Source organism: Marmota flaviventris, chromosome 17 (assembly GCF_047511675.1).
Source record: "Marmota flaviventris isolate mMarFla1 chromosome 17, mMarFla1.hap1, whole genome shotgun sequence".
Classification (NCBI taxonomy): Eukaryota; Metazoa; Chordata; class Mammalia; order Rodentia; family Sciuridae; genus Marmota; species Marmota flaviventris.
Genome location: NC_092514.1, coordinates 41,123,180 through 41,142,958, shown reverse-complemented (window position 1 = coordinate 41,142,958; position 19,779 = coordinate 41,123,180). Strand labels below are relative to the sequence as shown.

The following is a 19,779-nucleotide window of genomic DNA, read 5'->3' as shown; positions in this document are numbered from 1 at the left end:
ACTCACCCAGGGCTAGTAAGTAGCAAACTGGGATCTGAACTAATTGGTCTGATTCTAGAGCCTGTGTTGCTAACCTCTTGTTGTTAAGTTGTTGTACAGACAGGACCAACTGGCCTATGCAGGCACCAAAATAACCTCCTGGTTACCTTAACATTCTGTCCTAAAGGGTTAAACTAAGTGGGTCAGGCTAAATGAGAATATTGTAAGTAAATCTCTTAAGTGAGACTTCAAGAACAGGTAGGGTGTGCCAGCTGTCCTCACTGATATTAGGTCCACCATTGAATAAGTTGTTCTTTGTTTATGATAGTGTTAGAAGGATAAGATCTCCAGAAAAGTTATAGCAAAGATTAATGTTATCTTGTGGAAACTATTTAAATGGTAATATGCAATTATGTAGCCTAATTAGACTAGACATGGTACTTGCTAGCTGAGAAATATTTGGGGCTTGGAAAATGGTTGTAATTATTAATTATCAGTATTTTACTCAGTATTATATATGGGGATTTAATCGTAAGTCATATAGTAAATGTATTAAACTCTTGGGCCTTTAATAATGAGATGTCAAGGCCAGGAGGTATAGCTCAGTGGTACAGCAAGTGCCTAGTGTGTGTGAGACCCTGTGTGTGATCCTAGCAACACACATATGCAAGAAGTTTTATTGTGTCGGTCTGTTCTTCAACAACAAAATTATGTTTTCTTAGCATGGTTGATAAAAGATGTTCTAATACCAAAATGTGCACCCATCCTCAACAGCACTGAGAACAGATGAAATGCTATTACATAAGTACACATTACAAAATTGTCTTTAATCTGACACTTCTTTCTTAAAAAAAAAAAAATATATATTTATTTTTTAATTGTAGGTGGACACAATAGCTTTATTTTTATGTGATGCTGAGGTTCGAACCCAGCACCTCACATGTGCTAGGCGAGACTCCACCACTTGAGCCACAACCCCAGCCCCTAATCCGATTACTTCTTAAAGCCTGTCCTTCATCATGTAATTAATAGTTCTTAAATATATTGTGTTTTGAGTGTAAAGGTATTCTAGAGTAGCACAATCCAGCAAAAATATGTATACATAACTTTAAATATTCTAATTGCCTCTTTAAAAAGTAAAAAGAAACAGGTGAACTTAATTTTAATAGTATAGTTCATTTAACCCAGTGTTATCAAAAATATGATTTAAATAATTTATGATTTTAGATGTTATTAATAATATGCATCACACCATTTTTTTTTGTCTGAGATTTTCAAAATCTGGTGTTTGTCATAAAATTTTAGTGTATCTCAATTCAGATTAACTACAGCTCAGATGCTCAGTAGCCATATATGATTAGTGGTGACATGACAGTATTTGACAGTAACCAGAGAGTAGTCTGTGATTTTATCCAGAAAGCATATTAAACCTGTCTTTGAACATAGCTGAGAGTATGTATTATTTTTTCAGATGGACATAAAATTTTGGTGAAGCCCAAGGATGTCATATTTACCAATGTCATATTTATTTTTTTGCTACGATAGGCATTGAACCCAGGGCCTCCTGCATGCTAGCCAAGTGCCCCACCTGTGAGCTACATTCCCACTTTACACATACATATGTGTGTGTGTGTGTGTGTGTGTGTGTGTGTGTGTGTGTGTGTGTAGAGAGAGAGAAAGAGAGTGAGTTTCTTTTTTGAGAGGCTTTTTTTGGTATTGGGGATTGAATTGTCCACTGAGTCACATCCCCAGTCCTATTTTGTATTTTATTTAGAGACAGGGTCTCACTGACTTGTTTAGCGCCTTGCTTTTGTTGAGGCTGACTTTGAACTCGCCATCCTCCTGTCTCAGCCTCCCAAGCTGCTAGGATTATAGACATGAGCTAATGCACCCAGCTATTTTTGAGTTTTTTTCAGGCAGAGTCTTGTGATGTGGCTTAGGCCACATCATAAGGTTCAATGAATTCAAATGAACCTCTCACCTCTGCCTCATGAGTAAGCTGGAACTAGAGGCACAAGCCACCACACACAGCTGAAAAATTTATTTAATTAACAGCGTTTATGCTTTATTTAAATTAAAAGGTTATATAAGTATTTATGGTCTCATACATTGACACAACCTTTGGAAGGTCATTTTGGCTGTCTTTTAATTTTACATATGCATACATTTTAATTCAGCAGTTTCACGTCTCAAAATTTATTTCATAGAAGTACATGATCTAACATACAATAATTTATGTTTAAGACTCTTCATTTTGGCATTGTTTAATGTTTTTAAAAGAGCAGAGGCTAGGTAGTCGTGGTGGGTGCATGCCTGTAATCCCAGTGACTAGGGAGACTAAGGCAGGAGAATCTCAAGTTCAAGGACAGCCTCAGCAACTTAGTGAAGACCTGTCTCAAAAATAGAAAATAAAAAAAAGGCAGGGAATATGGCTTAGTGGTAAAGTGCCCCTGGATTCCTCCTGGAGGGAGGAAGGGACAGCCCATCAATAGGAGGAAGAGTAAGTTATATTATACTCTGAAACTATGAAAAAAGAAAGGAATGTGATATATGGTTTTGTGGGATGTAATACTGAAAGTGCTACAACCAAAGTAACATTTTCAATTATTTTAAATTATTAAAATGATTATTTCTTCAGGATAGAATTATAGGAAACCTTTCAGTTCTCTATACATTTCCATATTTGGAGTCTTGGTATTATAAGAATTACATATTACTTTTTTAGTATATATTAATTTGTAAAACTAGAGAATAACTTAAGAGTTTTTGGTGTATTTCCCTTATAAAAAGTGAAAAATTGGAAACAATATAAATGTTCAGAAACATGATGGTACTTCCACTTCTGGAATTGTATGCAGCCATTCAGGGGACAATGCTAAGTGGGGGAAAAAAAAAAAGATTACGAAAGTGTATGTATGCGCACGCATGTGTATAAAAGGATCTGTATGTAAAACAAACACAACTAACGATATCAACAATTGTCTGCAGGTGGAGGAAGTGTGCATTTTCCCCCTAAATTTTCTATAATGAATTTATACTTTTTCTATTCTCTTAGATTGAGCAAAATTTTAACACTATTTGTTTTTCTGGCAGTAATGGGGATTGAACTAGGGAGCCTTTGTTAAAAGCATTACTTGAGAAATGAAATTTGGAAAGCTTAGTTTTGAGTGGTACAGTACAGAATTGAATTATTTGGTATGTGTTAAAATGTTTCTGAAACTGTAAAACATTGTGCATGTGAAAATATTTATCATATTTTTGTTTATGGATACTGTTTGCCCAAGTAGAGGGGTTTTGGTTAGCATTTTTTTAAATATATATGTATGCATGTATTTATATAGTCATACAAGCCTCTTGCATTCTGATGAATAGTAAGGGTAACCTTACTGAATTTTCTTTGGTGTAATTTGATGTGCATAAAGTCATACAGTCTCTTAGGCCTTTTTCTGTTGGTGGGAAATATAGGTAATAACTTAAATTTTCATAACACATCTGCTAAAGATCTTGAACTCAAACTTGTTCTGAACTCACTTGTGCTCCCTAATTTAAAGATGGGGAAATGAAAGACCCAGTGGAGCTAGTGCATGGAGATGATGGTGTTGAGTCTTAGGGGCCTTTTCTCACTCAGGGAACCAATACCAGTAGTGATGGCGCTGGTGAGGTTTGCCTTCAGGAGTTATCCCACTGCCTGTGCTGTTGCCAGCAGGTAGCTTTAATGACATGAGAAATGATTAAGATGTACTTAGAGGAGGAAAATGGGGGAGTCAAGTTGTCATTGACTTTTGTCTGGAATAATGTTTAAGAGTTTGTATATTGCTGAGAGGCATAAGTGTATCTGCTCTTTTGGAGCTGTGATATAAATGGATCTGTCATTGTCATTTACAATGTACTGTTATCAGACTTTTTTTCCTAAATCATTAAAGAAAAAGAGGAAAATATAGTTGTGCATGGCAAGTGCCTATGAATTTTTCCCTATTCCTCTCTGGAGCCAACTGCCCCTATAATCATTTCTGGAGTCTGTTAACTCACAGAATGTGTTTCCTTTGCTAGGTTAATAGTTACTAATGTTGCTGCCTGTTTGTTTTCTGCTTTGTTTAGATTTCATGTCCTTAGCAAGCTCCTGAGCTTCATGGCACCTATTGACCATACTACAATGAATGATGATGCCAGGTAAGTAAGAGATTAATTATATGTCTCAAATGGCTTCATGACAGCCTGATATTGACCTGTTCTACAGCCTGTCACCCTCTTGTTTCTTCTTATCAGTTAACCATTTGTCATTGGCATCATAGGAAAGGTCCTTGTCACATCTCTTCACTCCCATAATTACTGTAAAGCCAAATCAAAAATTTCCATATACCAGCTACCTCTGGTGGCTGTGTGTTTTTGCTGCTAGATTTTATTTTTTAGTTTTTGGTACTGGGAATTGAACTCAGGGCCACTTGACCACTGAGCCACATACCTAGCCCTATTTTGTATTTTATCTAGAGACATGGTCTCAATGAATTTCTTAGTGCCTCACTTTTTGCTGAGGCTAGCTTTGAACTCTCAATCCTCCTGCCTCAGCCTCCCAAGCTGGTCCCAAGCTCCCAAACTACAGGCGTGCACCATTGAGTCGGGCTAGGTTTTATTTTTAATTTTAGTCCACCTGCCTAGGACATCTGAGCTCTTTTCTAGGCCAGAGGGTCATGATAGCATGTGTGCATGCTGTATGCATTGGGGGTTTTATGTGTATGCTCTTTAGAGTGGCTCTAGAGATTGCTATAGAGATGTGTATCTGTTGTGTTTTTTGAGACTTCTTTTTATTTATTTTTTATTTTTAACTTGTTCTAATTAATTATAAAATAGTGACAGTAGAATGCATTTTGACACATTGTACACAAATGGAATATAACGTCTTCCTCTGGCTGTACATGGTGCAAAGTCATACCTGTAGTATAATCATCCATGTATATAGGATCATAATGTCCATCTCATTCAACGATCTTTTCCAGTGTTTTGAGGATTATAAGGGTTTTTACAAAAGAAGTAGGTACATGCTTATTTTATAAAGTGAAACAATCAAAACACATACAGGAAAATATAGAACTTATAATTCAGAAGTAACCTTTTTTGGTAATTTAAAAAAAATAATTTCTATATATAATATGTCAAAATACACTCTACTGTCATGCATATCTAAAAAGAACAAATAAAGAATAATTTATTCTAAATTTATTAATTGCATTCTACCATAATACAAGGCTTCCCCTTTTTCCACATTTATGTACCATTCATTGATTCATTTTTAACAATATGGATTTATGCTTTCCAGTTTTATTCAATGAGTTATATTTATTTTGATGCTAAAAGTGCCCCAGATTAATGGAAGTTCTTTAAGCTGCCTTGTGCCTTTTGATGTAACCCCAATCATTCCTTGAGTGCGTCCTTTCTGTCTGATACAAGATGTTCAAAGTTTATCTTATTGCTTTCCCTGCACCAATCCTGGAATCTTTCTCCAAGGACCCCTTTCCCCCACTTTTTTCCAGTGGATAATGGTTTTTAGAAGCCAAGACCTGGCTTCCAGGGGTGCTGGAACTGACCATGGTTGTTTTCAGGCCCTCTTAGCATGTGGAACTGGAAATGTATGAGTCCACATGTACAAACACAGGATGACCTCTCTTAACATCTCAGGTGACTTCCTTTCAGTGTCTGAGTTCCCTTTCAGAGTGTTGTTCTTTTTCTTTTCTTTTTTTTAAATATGATTGAAATTATATTTTACTATAAATATTTTATATATGGTGAGCATTTTCCTGTCATTAAAATTATTAAAAATTTTTAAATGACTACATAGTATTTTTATATTTAGTTACTCACAGACTGTTGGGACATTTAAATTGCTTTTAATTGTTGTAATTAATACCATGCTAATATATATATATATATATATATATATATATATATATATATATATATTTAATACCTTTATTTTGTTTGTTTATTTTTATGTGGCGCTGAGGATGAAACCCAAGGCCTCACACATGCTAGACGAGCACTCTACCACTGAGCCACAATCCCAGCCCCCATGTTAATATTTTTAAGCATAATTATTTACCAAGTGAAATTACTGGTCATAAGTAGGTACATGTGGCTTTTGCCAGCTTTATCTAACCTTAAATTATGTATCTGCTTTTTACTTGAGAGTATTTAGATTGCCATCATATCTCATCAGATTTTTTTTCCCCCTATGCTTAGATCTATAGGCTTAGGCAAACACAATTGTTATTTTTCATTTTAGTTTGTTCAGTGCTTTGAGTATAAAACAGCTTATGGGTGGTTCCGAGTACCTTTATATCTGTCTTTATGACCTCATATGTTCTCCTGTACTTTGGAAGTGAGAGCTTAGGTAGGGCTAGGTTTTTTTCTCTGCTAAATTTTTGGGTTCAGTCTATTTAAAAGTTATAGAGTAAAGTAAGTACATTTTAGATTACATCAATAAAAAAATTACATCAATAAGAAAAGAACTAGCTGTCTAAAGCTAAACCATATCCTTTAAGGTTACATTATTATGAGGTATAAAATAAATCTGGTTTAAATTATTGACATCTTTCTGCCCCCCCCCCCTCCCCCACACACACACACCAAGTACTGGAGATTGAACCCATGTCCATGCACATGCTAAGCAAACATCCTACCTTTGAGCTACATCCCCAGTCCTTTTAATTTTATTTTGAAACAGAATCTTGTTAAGTTGCCTGAGCTGACCTCAAACTTGGGATATTCCTGCCTCAGCCTCCTGAGTACCGGGAGCTATAGGCATGTGCCACCATACTCAGCTAGTGATTGCTTTTAGAATACAGTACTTGAAAATCATATAGAAATTAAGTTTTTGTCATTTTTAAAAATTATTATTATTATTATTATTATTATTATTATTTTGTGCTGCTGGGGATTGAACCCAGGGCCTTGTGCATGCAAAGCAAGCACTCTACCAAGTGAGCTATATCCCCAGCCCAAGTTTCTGTCATTCTTAGTTTTAGTTTATTTTTATATCACCCAATACCTCAGAGGTACTTAGTTTTTTAGAATCTTATATTTGTTCATCATTTTTGAGGGTCTATTATATACGAAACATAAATTATTTGAAAATGACTATCCTATTTAGTATTCTTTGGGGCTTGGTCTATAAGAAACAAAACCTGACTACGGTGGCATAAGTAAATAAGATTGTATTTTTCTGGTGGAATCCTTCTGTGTGGTTGTTGGCAATGGCTTTCTCTTCTCTTTGATGTTAGGGCCAATTTCTGTTATTTTCCCCCTGTTTTCCTAAGATGGCTGCTGCTACTTCAGCCATCAAATATATGTATCCAAGGCAAGAAGAATACAAAATAATAGTGCCAGCCATATTTTTGGCATTTTGTTTGTTTGTTTAAAAGTGAAAATGGATTGAGTGTGTTCTGAGCACATATGGATTTTTTCCTTGTCATCATTCTCTAAACAGTATAGTATATAATTGTTTACATACCATTTACATTATATTAAGTAATATAAATAATCTGGAGATGATCTAATCTACAGGATGTACATAGGTTATATGCAAATACTACCCCATTTTATGTAAGGGACTTAGTGGTGGATTTTGGTATCCCAGAGTACCAAGGATGACCTGGAGTCAATCCTCTGTTCATACTGAGGGACACCTGTACCGAGGAAGGAATCTAGTACTATTCTGTTTTGTACACCACAAATGGGAAACATTCATTATTGTTAGAATGTCAGTATCAGTGTATTCTACTTTTCCTCAAGTGAGTAATTTTGGTTTTGCTAAGTAATACACATATCATTCTTGTTGGATATGTGTGTGAATAGTTTTTTTAAAATGATTTTTGAAGTATATAATGGCTTTATAACTTTATAAGCATGATACCAGGCCAGAAACCATAAGGGAAAATATTAATATACCAGACTGTGGAAAAGTCATATTGAAAAGACATCAAAAACAGTAGGTAAAAATGACAAACTGGAACAAAAAAATTTAGTAGATAACACATTTCTCTACATATGTATTGAGTTTTACAAATATCTTAATATCCCAGTAAGAATAATAGGCAGAGGCTGGAAGTGTGTCGCTCAGTAGTAGAGCAGATACTTAGCATGCCCGAGGCCCTGGGGTCCAACCCCAGCTCCAGAAAATAAATAAGTAAATAATAAAAGAATAATAGGGAAAGCATGTCAATAAGCAGATTTAAAAATCCTAAAATAGGAGTGGTGGCTGTAGCTCAGTGGTAGAGCACTTGCCTTGCGCATGTGAGGCACTGGGTTCGATGTTCAACACCACATAAAAATATAAAAAGGTTGAAAAAAATTGTTTAAAAAAATCATAAAATACAAATCTTAAATAGCAAAAAAAAAACCAGACTTTCAATCAAAGAAATGCAAAGTAAAATGAGATTTCATTTTTCCCTTATTAAATTGAAAAATATTAAAAGAATAGTAATCCACAGTGTCGATGTATGAGGGAATACTTTCATATCACATTGTTGGGAATGTGATTGGCAAAATCCTTTTGGAAGGTTATTATCTGGTAACTGCCTCCCACCCCCCAAAATAAAACTCTACTTCATAGAAATTGAGCTAAGGAAACAGCTATTATACCAAGAATCTTTATTGCAATATTGTTTATAATGCTGAAAAAGAAAAAAACCAAATGACCATCACTAAGGAAATAAATCACAGTAAGATCATTTTAAGAGATTAAGCAATAATTAAAGGATAAAGTAAAACTGTACAATATAGCCAGGTATGGTGGTACATGCCTATAATTCTAGCAACTTAGGAGGCTGAAGCAGTAGGATTGCAAAGTTTGAGGCTGGTCTGGGCAACTTAGCAAGGCCCTAAGCAATCTCCAAAACCAAAAACTATTGGAGTGTCATGTTGGCACTTTAAAAATTTTAGATTTTTCAGATGAGGAATGCCAAATCTATAGTGACAGGGAAAAAAATAGAAACAGTGCCTTTAAAGTTATATCTGTACTTCCATGGAAGATCTCTAGGTACTTTTGTTACCTGGGAAAAGACACACTGTTTGCAATATGATCTATCATATTTTTAAGATAAAAATGCAGCAGATGTATATATGTGTTTATGTATGTATATATCACACTGAATGTTTGGGGAAACGCCTAGGAGGCTGCATATCAGAATGTTAGAGGAGTTTACTTGTGGGGAAAAGCATGGGATGAGGAATGGGGTGAAGACAGATCTTCAGTTGAACCCAGGGGTGCTTAACCACTGAGCCACATCCCCAGCCTTTTTTATATTTTATTTAGAGACAGAGCCTCACTGAGTTGCTTAGGACTTTGCTAAGTTGCAGAAGCTGGCTTTGGAATCATGTTCCTCCTGCCTCAGCCTCCCCAGCCACTGGCATTACAGACATGCACCGCTGAGCCCAGCAGTGTTTTGGCTCTCTCTAATCTTTTTTCCATGAGAATGCGTTCATATTAGTTGTCATTAAAAAGTAAGAAGCTCTGGGGCTGGGATTGTGGCTCAGCGGTAGAGTGCTTGCCTAGCAGGGCGGGACCCGGGTTTGATCCTCAGCACCACATAAAAATAAAGGCATTGTGTTGTGTCCATCTACACCTAAAAAATAAATAAAAAAAAAAAAAAAGTAAGAAGCTCTGGAGCAATAACACCAAACTCTTGGCATGTTTATTACTGGGTGACATTTTACCTTCTCTTATTTTTTTATTTTTTGTGGTGCTGGCAATTGAACTCAGAGCCTTGTGCACATGAGGCAAGCGTTCTACCAAATGAGCTATATCTCCAGCCCCTCTTATATATATATTTTTTTAAATAATATTTTTAGCTGTAGTTGGACATAGTAACTCTTATTTTTTTTTAATGTGATGCTGAGGATCAAACCCTGTGCTTCACACGTGCTAGGCAAGCACTCTACCAATGACCCATAACCCCAGCCCTATTAAGTGTATTTCTGTAGTGTTTGAATTTTTTTACAATAAGCATGTATTACTTTATTTCAATGAATTTTTTTACAATAAGCATGTATTACTTTATTTCAATAGAAAAATGTTTTCTTTTTGAAAATTACATATGTAAAATACAGAAAGGTGGCAGGAAAATTCTGATTATTTCTCCACTGAAGATGTAAATGAAAACTCTTTCTTCTGTGGTTTCTATGGGAAGCTGGCTTTGAATACCTGGCTGCTCCTTTGTAAGGCTCCTCCCCTGCCGGAGTCCGGCTGCAGCAAAATAACCAGGGGGTGATGAACAACTTGTGTACTTGATACAGCAGGAGTAGGAGCCGTTTATTGCAGGACAGGAGCAGTATTTATACATTCCACACAGCTTATCTAATTAGCATAAACTAGATACAGCAGTCAACCAATAAGGAATCTCCACACTTAATGGCTCACTTTTGTTACTTCTCAAACCACTCCCTCTGGCATTTTGCCAGGCACCATCCAGACTTGTTTACGAACTTTAACATTCCCCTGGCAAAATGCCAGGTGTTATTTTGACTTGTTTACAGACTCTAACACTCCCCTTTTAATTGTGGTAACATATAGGTAAGATCTTTCCTGTCCTTTTGATTTCTTGTTCCCAGAAGCAGCTTCCCCTGTGGTTCTAGCTGACCTTGGCTAGAACCAAGGGTTTGAGTTTTTATTTTTCCACAAATATACCTAAATTAAATCAATGCCTAGTGGAGTTTGGGGGGCCTAGTGCTCATCCTTCAGTCTCCTGTATCCCTTGTCCAGTTTGAGCTCCATAAATTTGTACTTGGTTGAACTGAATTGAAACTGGAACACAGCTCTTATTAAAAGAGGGAGATGAGAAGTGCTGTCTTTAAAAGGATCTTTAGGGCAGGGGCATCTTCATTTTGCTTCTCCTGTGGTGTGTTTTGTGTAGTCTTATCTATCTATTTAGTCAATGTTTGCTGATACAAATTCTTTTCCAATGCTAGGAATTTTTCTTTTCAAGTGATCTATTTAAAAAAAACAAACAAAACTTTTTAAATGCAAAGTAGCCCAGCTGAGTTCCTGTGTTACCAAATTTCCCTTTGGGAGCATTTTTTTCTAGGTATACTTTGGATACTGGTTTAAATGCTTTCAAATCTTTTTGTTAGTGAAAGTCTTATGTAATTCTGATCCCTTTATAAGTCCTGGTCTGGTAGATTGGCCTTGTCTCCATTATGAGATAGGTGAGTTTTGTTGCCTGCCTAATGAACATTCCCAGCATTGAGAGAAAAACCAAAGAAATCCAGTTTCGCTCATTGTCATATGTTAGCTTGCAAGGGAGGAAGCTACCATGATCCCCAAAATGATCACTGACTTTGCTAAACCCTTGATATTCTTGGCACTGGGCAGCTCAGCTCCCAGGATCATCTTTGCTGATACAAATTCTGATACAAATTGGAATGCTGTGATTCTATAGAGAGGGTTGGAAGGAGAGAGGCTTGATATCTCCCTGGTAGGGAGGCCCTCTGAACACTGTCACCATAAGGAGCAGATTACTATTTTACTTGCATGATGTATAGGTTACTGTTTACATCTATGCTGAAGTTATTCTAAGCTTATCAAGGACATTTTAGAAACAGCTTACTTTACATGATGTAAAACCCCCAGGGCTCTGTTAGACCAGAGGGAGCTTCCTGAAAAAATACAGATGATCTCGGACTATGGTTCACACAAAGTGAAGATTTGGGGGATGAGGGAAATAATCAGCTGATTTCTGTCTATTTTTGAAAGACCCTCTGAGGTTCAGTTTTTAAAGAAGTGAATTCTTTGTCATTCCCCCAAATGGGGCTTCTGGAAGTCAGATAGTCAGATGCTGGTGTGATATGTGGGAGAAGCAGTGCTGAGATAGAGACTATTCCTCAAAACTGGCCACCGGCAACGATTTGGGAAAGGAAACCCAGTACAGCCGCTTGCTCTGTTGGTGTGGAGAAAAGCATGGGAAGGTCTTAGTGATGGCAGCCTGCTGAATTTGCGCAAGAGAAAATTGAGGTTTACCTTGAACTAACTGCTGCCTCACAGAGGGTTGTCAGATAAATTTGATTCTGATACTGTCCATAAAATATGTAGGTTATTGTATTTTTCTGTGCAGTTTCTCCCCCTTATTTCAGCAGTGGTAGCAACATGAACATTTTAGAGATACTCCGTTCCTTTGCTAAGAACTTAAATTCTCAATAGGAACAGGAAGGATTTCAATTTGAGCACCCATTCTCTCCCCCAAAATAGAACTTAGCCTTCTTACTGCTTTCATAAAGCTGCTGGCTTTATGGAAAAAAAAAAAAGGAGAGGATCCTTTGATAAGTACTAAACATCAAATGCATTATTGTTTTACATCTGGAGTTTTAGAAAAGAAACGTACAAATGTTATCTGGTCTTGTAAAGTGCTTTGTCAACATCACTGCCACGTTGTTCTTGAGGTGCCTTGGTATAATAGAATTTGTACAGGCAATTTGTCTTCGGCTTGCCATTTTTGTGTATGGGTCTGCACCCTAAATATGGGCATATTTGCCACTCTACTGTGATGGCACTCCTTTCCCCCAGTTAGTGGCCCAGAGGCTGCCAAAACTGTCCTTACTCTCCTTGCCTGCTTCACCTCTGTTTGATAGATAGACGCACTACTCATGGTGGACTGTTCTCATGTAGCTTGCTCAGCATTTCAGAGCACACCAATATCAACCCCAGAAATACCCTCATAGAGCATTTTCCGTTGGTTAAAAATTCTCAGGCAAGAATGGTTAAAATACAGATGTTTTCTGTGAGGCTTCTTATCTCCTAAAAAGGCACAGGTTATTCTGACAGGTGAAACAAGTCTGGGCAAATATGCAACATTGATCTAATCAGCAGGAACAAGAGCGATGTTTTAACTGGTGCTACCTTTTACCAGCATCATTAAAGGCTCCCATTACTCTTTTATTAGTGGTTCCCTCTTCCTTATCAGATTACAGAACGAACATAACTCATGGCAGTGATTTGATCTCTTGTTAAAGAGGATTACAGCTTTGCATTAACTCGGATTGACACAGTTTATAATTCGCTTGTTGATACTCAGGCAGGCGGTGTCATGTGTTTGACCCCCCAGCAGTGCTGAAAGGAAAGAACCCCCATATATCATCATTAAAGATGGCGCCCAGCACAGTCAGGAGGCTGGAGCCTTCTTCCAGGAGCAACAGAAAGGACAAAGGAAATGTTCTCAAGTTCAAGCCTGAGACTTGGACCAGAGTTTTAAAATTGAAAAGAAAACACTACTGTTGTTTCTTCTTTTTCCCAATTTGCTGCTGTTCAACCTCTTATTCTAGAGAATTTGCATTGTCAAATTGAATCCTTAGTTCCAAGCAGGAGGTAGAGTGATAAAAGCACATCTTCTAGGAAGAGATTGTAGATGATGAACAGATAAATCCTTCCCCCAAATGGGGCTTCTTGACAAGAGTTCTCATTTCTGCAGTCATGTTCTCAACATTTCTTCAAAGGGTGATAAGTCCTCTTTTTTCTCAAAGGGATATTTCACATTCTTTAAAATGAGCATATATATTTCTCTTAAGGATTTTTTGTTTTTAAGTTCTTTTATGTTACTATTCTTGGCTTTCTAAATATAGTATTTTATAGCTTCCTTATTAATCACAAGTAAGTAGCTTGCAAGTGGTTAGGCAATAGCTAAGTTTTTCACCTTAATCTAGCTTAGTCATTCATACATATTATTAATGTTTCCCATAATGATCACTGAGCCAACACTAGATTGCGAAGATATGTAGACCATTTCTAAGTGAAACAACCTTTGCTCTGATTTATCCACCCTCATTCAGCCACCCTGTTTCTGATCCACAGTGAAATGGCATAGAAATAACATCATATTCCACTTTTTGAGCATTGGCTGTACGTCAGGCCTTGCACTAAGCCCTTGATGTACATTTTCATTTTCAATCAGTGAAGTGGTTGATGTTATCTGTATTTTATGATAAGAATACTAAGCATAGAGCAATTAAGTAACTTGCCTAAGTTAAGAGCAGGTAGTGGAACTGACATATTTATTTAGGAATGTAACTCCTAATCGCTGTTATTGTTTTTAGAAGTCAGCAAGGATTTTGATATAGATGGGAATAATGTGCCAAATAGAAGTCCCTCAATATACTGAGCTCCTTAATCTAAAACTGGGCTGGAGGATTACCTTTAAAAATTTAAAAATTTCTTTAAAAAATTTTTGGGCTGGGGCTGTAGCTCAGTGGTAGAGCACTTGCCTGGCATGTGTGAGGCACTGGGTTTGATCCTTAGCACCACATAAAAAAATTAATAAATAAAGATATAAAAAAATCTCCCCCATTTCTTTTAAAGAGGTAATCTGTATAGACAAATTTTGCCTATCAGTCATTCACATTGTAGTATGAATCATGGAATACTCAAAAGTATTCTTATGGTTATATCTTTCTTCTGATTGTAAAAATCTTAGACTCATAAATAGCTTTGAATTCCCATCCAGTGTATTCAGTCCATCTGTTCTGAGAGTTCTGCCTGTCTCATACATACTCAGGCACCTGTTGCCTTTTCCTTAGAGACAGTATCTTTTCCTCTATAATAAAAATAATACATATTTATGAAATAAAATTTGGAAAATACAGAAAGGACAAAGAAAATTAATCCCATCATGTATTTTTTTTTACAGTTTTATGTGCACATATTCTATACAGATGTATACATATGTTTGATTAACTTTGTATTATAAGCATTTAAATGCCATTAAATATTTTTGAAAGCACTTTAGAAACATAATATTCTATTATGGAATATTCATATTAGACATTTAGGTTGCTTTTGTTTTTCTTTCTCTTTAGGTAATGTGCAATGAACATATTTTCATGTTCAGGTTTTGCTTACATCCTTAAAATAGGTTCTTAAGGGGAATTTCTGAGTCAAATGTGTAAGCTTTCTAATAATTCTTGATGGTTGGTACTAATTTATATGTCTCCTTCCCAGCCAGCTGAGGCTTATGTCACTGAACCTTTGCTAATTAGGGAGAATTATCTTATAAAATTTATCTTGTAAAAGTATTTTTTCTTGCTCTTTTTTTTTTTGGTCCTGGGGATTGAACCCAGGGCCACTTTACCACTGAGATAGATCCCTAGCCATTTTTTTGAGACAGAGTCTAGGTAATTTGCTGAGGCTGGCCTTGAACTTGCTGATCCTCCCACCTCAGCCTCTTTAGTCTCTGGAACTACAGGTGTGTACTGCTGTGTCCAGCATGGAGTTCTGTTTTAATACAGAATATTGTTCAGTGGTCTCCACTTTCTGTTTCCACAGCCTGATTTGATTCGAGGTCTTTTTTCAAGTTCTCATACATATGATCACACCAACAGCCTCTTGACCACCGGTGTCTGATCTCATCAGCTCTGTGTATCTTCAGGCTCCCCTTCCTCAACGACCACATAAAGTGTGCTCCTGCTCCTTGCCTGTAGACTAAGCTCACACTCTTGAGCCTGCTGCCAGGGCCTTCAGTGATTTGTCACCAAGCTATTTCCTTGTTAATCTGTTTCAGCAGCATATGCTGGTGCCATCCAGAGTGGGCCCTGCCATTCCAGGAACCTTCTCCCTGTTCTACCTCTGTCTCTTCGTTCTGCTCCCTCGAGGTCTTCCAGCCCTGTTCCACTGGGTACTCTCCTGTCAAAGTATTCAGTCCTTTGAGTATACCAGCCTTTCCAAGGAGACGTTTGTGATCCCTATCCTGATCTGAGTGGGTGGCTTTTTCTGTGTCGAACCCCATTTTATTGCTCCTCTCTAACAGTATTTATTACAGTTCACAAAAACACTTACTAGGGTTTTCTTTCTTGCTTGCTTGCTAAGAATGTTAATTTATAAATTATGCTGGCATAAAATGTTGTCAAGACCAAATGTGAGATTACAGTAAACATAACCATAGTTATTTCACTTATAACTTAACATTGTATTTTTTAAAATATTTTTTAGTTGTAGATGGACATAATACCTTTATTTTTATTTTTATGTGGTGTTGAGGATCAAACCCAGTGCCTTCCACATGCGAGGCGAGTACTCTACCACTGAGCCACAGCCTCAGTCCTAACATTGTATTTTAATTCCAGTTGTGTCTTGCCTTATATAGCATTTTATAGCACAAGTATTACTTACCAAACAGTTTATTTCAGGTCTTTTTCTGGTTGGTGCCATCCCTGTCTATGCTAGGGAACAGGTTCAGCATTCTTAGGTGCAGTGCATACACCCTTAATGCTTACATAAATTGAAATACTTAGCTGGGAGTGGTGGTGCATGCTAGCTGCTTGGGAGGCTGAGGCAGGAGAATGCAAGTTCAAAGCCAGCCTCAGCAACTTAGCAAGGCCCTAAGCAACTTAGTAAGATCCTGTCTCAAAATTTTTAATAGATAGATAGATAGATAGTGATTCTTGTGTCTTTTTGTTGTTGTTGTTAAATGAACATAGGCTTTACTAGATTCTTGAGAGTGAAATGTCCTTAATTTTTTGTTTGACAAGTACTGTTTTAAATATAATTTTCACAGATAATTATTTAAATGAAATTAGTGTTTTCACATGGCTGTAAATCTGTTACACAGATTTGCCCATTTCTTGCAAACCCCCAAACAGTTGATTATAGACTTCCTGTCTGAAATGCCTTTGAAGACTTTCAGCCTATAAGTCTAGGTACAATTTGCTGGTAAGATTTTTTTTTTTTTTAAACAGTATAAAAGATGGATGAAGAAGAGTTTCTTACCTCTTTTATTGAAATCTCTTCGAATCATCTAACTCCTCTAACATACTGCCCTTGGCACTTTGTACAAGTCTGTGTTTTATATGGCCTTCAGTGGAGGTTGCTTCCTGACTGTTTGTGGTGTGTGTCTCTGTGGAGCAACATTGCACTGCTGGAGGGCCAGCTCCCTGTTTTGTTCACAGCTCAGCATTGGAAAAATCCCAGAAATGAAGGGTCAAACTTTGGGACTTGTCGTTCCCTGCCCTTTGCTTAAAGGCTTTTTGAGGTCGTTTTTACTTAGGATGGACCCGGGAAAAGATCTTCCAAGAAGACTCTTATTTTCCCATCATTTCCAAGAGTGTATACTGTACACTTTGAATTCTACCATAGGCTTGCTCCTGGCCACCTCTGCCAGGTTTGGTTTCTGGTGACCCTTCTACAAATAGAGGTGTACCCACAGGGCTCTATGATGGACCAGTGACAGCTTAGGTCAGTTTTTTGGACTGCTTTCAGAATTTGTTTTGTTTGAGAAGGAAACAGCTCTGGGGGTGCTGGGGTTGTGGCTCAGTGGTAGATAGCTTGCCTAGCATGCGTGGGGCTCTGGGTTCGATTCTCAGCACTGCATTTAAAAAATAAATAAATAAATAAACAAAGGTATTGTGTTTACCTACAACGAAGAAAGACATTCTTAAAAAAAAAGAAAAAACAGTCCTAGAAGGGATTCTGTGTATGTTAACAAGCATAGTTACCTTTTGTTGTTTTTGGTGTTGGTAGTAAGTGTCAGACCATAAAAGGACCTGTGTCAAGGGCATCACCTCACTGCTTTGAGTTCCAGTTGCGGGGAGGCACCTAGTAATGGGAAGCTACTCCCAACTATTCTGGGGAATGAGGTCTGCAGTGAGCCACAGCCACACCTGTTGAATCCAGTGTCTCCTCTGGGGAGCAGAACACTTGATAAACTTAGCTCGTTTACCCTCCGGGTACCTCAACGTTAAAGGCAAGAAAGACTGAAAGCTCCTTCTTCTTTTTCAAGATCTGGAAGCATCAGTGAAAAGGGAATCTCTTGCTTGGTGCAGAGCCAGGTGAGGCACTGAAGTCCCTGGGTCTGAAGTCCCTAAGTGGGACTGCCCAGTGGGGGCGGCTGCCGACACTGGAGACTGAGACAGGTCCTGTGTGGTTCTCCTTTCTGCTTCTCAGAGGATGGTGGGGGTTGGGCCTTTTGTCTCTTGAGTGGAATGTGAAATGCTGAAAGAGGAGCAGTTGTTCTTCAGTGCTTTGTGCTCCTTTATAAGAAAGAAGAAATCAATACACATTTTCTCATACACACACTTGGCAGCACTCCGCCTCCTCCACAGCTCGATCCTGCAGTGGAAGGCGCAGCCATGCCCCGAAACAGACTCACCGGCTTCCAGGGGAATAAATGCAGACTACTTATTTTACACTTAGCAATCAAGGTTTTTAAAGGCAGCTATGTAACTGGCTAAGGCCAGCAGACTGCTGAGTGCAGGGACTGGTTGGCAGAGCTAGGACAGTGAACGTGGTGCTGTTATGGATGTCCAGGAGCCGAGGGTCCTGGGCTACTCCCCTGGGGAACGTTTACTGGCAGGTTCAGCAGAGACCTTCCTTTTATAAATTTCTCTGTGGACAAAGGAAGGGAGAAAGTTCTTTGAAGTATGCTATTAGGAACCAAAAAAGATGGAGGTGGCAATTTACATTTTTTTCAGTTAATGTAAGAGTAAACTGTCCAGGGCTGGGGTTGTGGCTCAGCGGTAGAGCGCTCGCCTAGCACATGCGAGGATCTGGGTTCGATCCTCAGCACCACATAAAATAAATAAATAAAATAAAGACATTTTTTAAAAAAGTAAACTGTCCAAAGAAGAGCCCTATCCCAGGATGGACTTTACTTTTTAATTAGAAAATACAGTATGGATATCTGTAAGTTTGTGTTGTAGTAGTGGCTAAAAGTTAGGTGTGGCCCATGAGTAATTTTTAACAGAATCCGTAATAACCTCACAGTACAGAGTGAGCTCAGTTTTATTCTGAGCAGATTGGGGTGGCCTGAGAGGGTTTGGAGCCCATGCTCTGGCTTGGCCCAGAGGAGGTAGATGGTCAGAGCTGAGAGCAGGCAGGAGGTCATGGGGCAGCATGTGGCGAAAGAAAAAAGAGGAGACCCAACAGTCAAATGTAGGAGGAGGGAGATGAAAGGACAGAGCAGAGGAGAGCCTGCCCTGAACTGGCTGAACTGGCCAGCAGAGCCCAGGGTGGAGCTCTGGCACAGATAGCTGCGCTGCTCCTGGCTGCTCCTGCGGCCAGCAGCTCAGCTCTGTGTCCTCTGAGCGTTGTGAGTTGCTGCTGCTGCCGCCTTGGGTTGGTTTGCCCATTGCTGCTTTCACATTTGGGCTGGCACTGGGTTTCTAAGCAAATGAGCTCTCCGACTTGGTGTCAGAAGTAATAGCAGTGTGTCTGCCAGTACTCTCTAATTTCTCTGTGTTTTGATCCCCTGGAAGTTAAGGTTAAACTGGAGCTGAGAGATACATCCTGTGCGGCCCCCACTGGCCCTGGATCCCAGGCAGCAGTCCTGAGATGGATACAAATGTAACTGGGTGTCAGTCTCCCCTTCCCTGTGGTTGGGGGAAGTGATTCACGTCTAAGCAGTGAAGCATCCCCTGGCTTCTAACAGGAACTGTGAGAGGGGCTGCTGTCTGAACAAGGAGCTTCATCTTCCTGAAGCCAGCAGTCACAAAACCGTAAACACAACACCGGCCAACTCTATTGCCAGGATCGCGGTGGCTTGACGTTAATATTAAACATCTCCAGCAAGGCAGAGAGCTCTGTAGCCTGGCTCCAGAATAAAAATAAATAAAAAATAGAGAGAAAACCCTGCTAAAAACAGTGAGGTGGTTTGTCGTCTTTCCTTTGTGAGGCCATTTGTCTTCTCTCGCATCAAATCTGTTATAAAACAGTCAAACTGTGAAAGTGGAAATCATCCCAGGAATATGGAATATTAATGCACAGGAGAGGAGCAGCGTCCCTTTTGTCTGAAGAGTGGCTCCTGCCCCCCCTTTTGTAAGCCACCGAGGTAAATT

At 38.3% G+C, this 19,779-nt stretch overlaps 1 protein-coding gene across 2 annotated transcripts in view; it reads left to right on the top strand.

The window, feature by feature from the left end:
* Nucleotides 1-19,779, top strand: part of Aatf (apoptosis antagonizing transcription factor) — a 107,731-nt gene that overhangs the window by 78,846 nt on the left and 9,106 nt on the right. For both annotated transcript variants that reach the window (XM_027950303.3, XM_027950302.3), the window contains one exon: nucleotides 4,078-4,149. In XM_027950303.3, coding sequence (XP_027806104.1) covers nucleotides 4,078-4,149 — 72 coding nt within the window. The remainder of the gene's footprint in view (nucleotides 1-4,077; nucleotides 4,150-19,779) is intronic.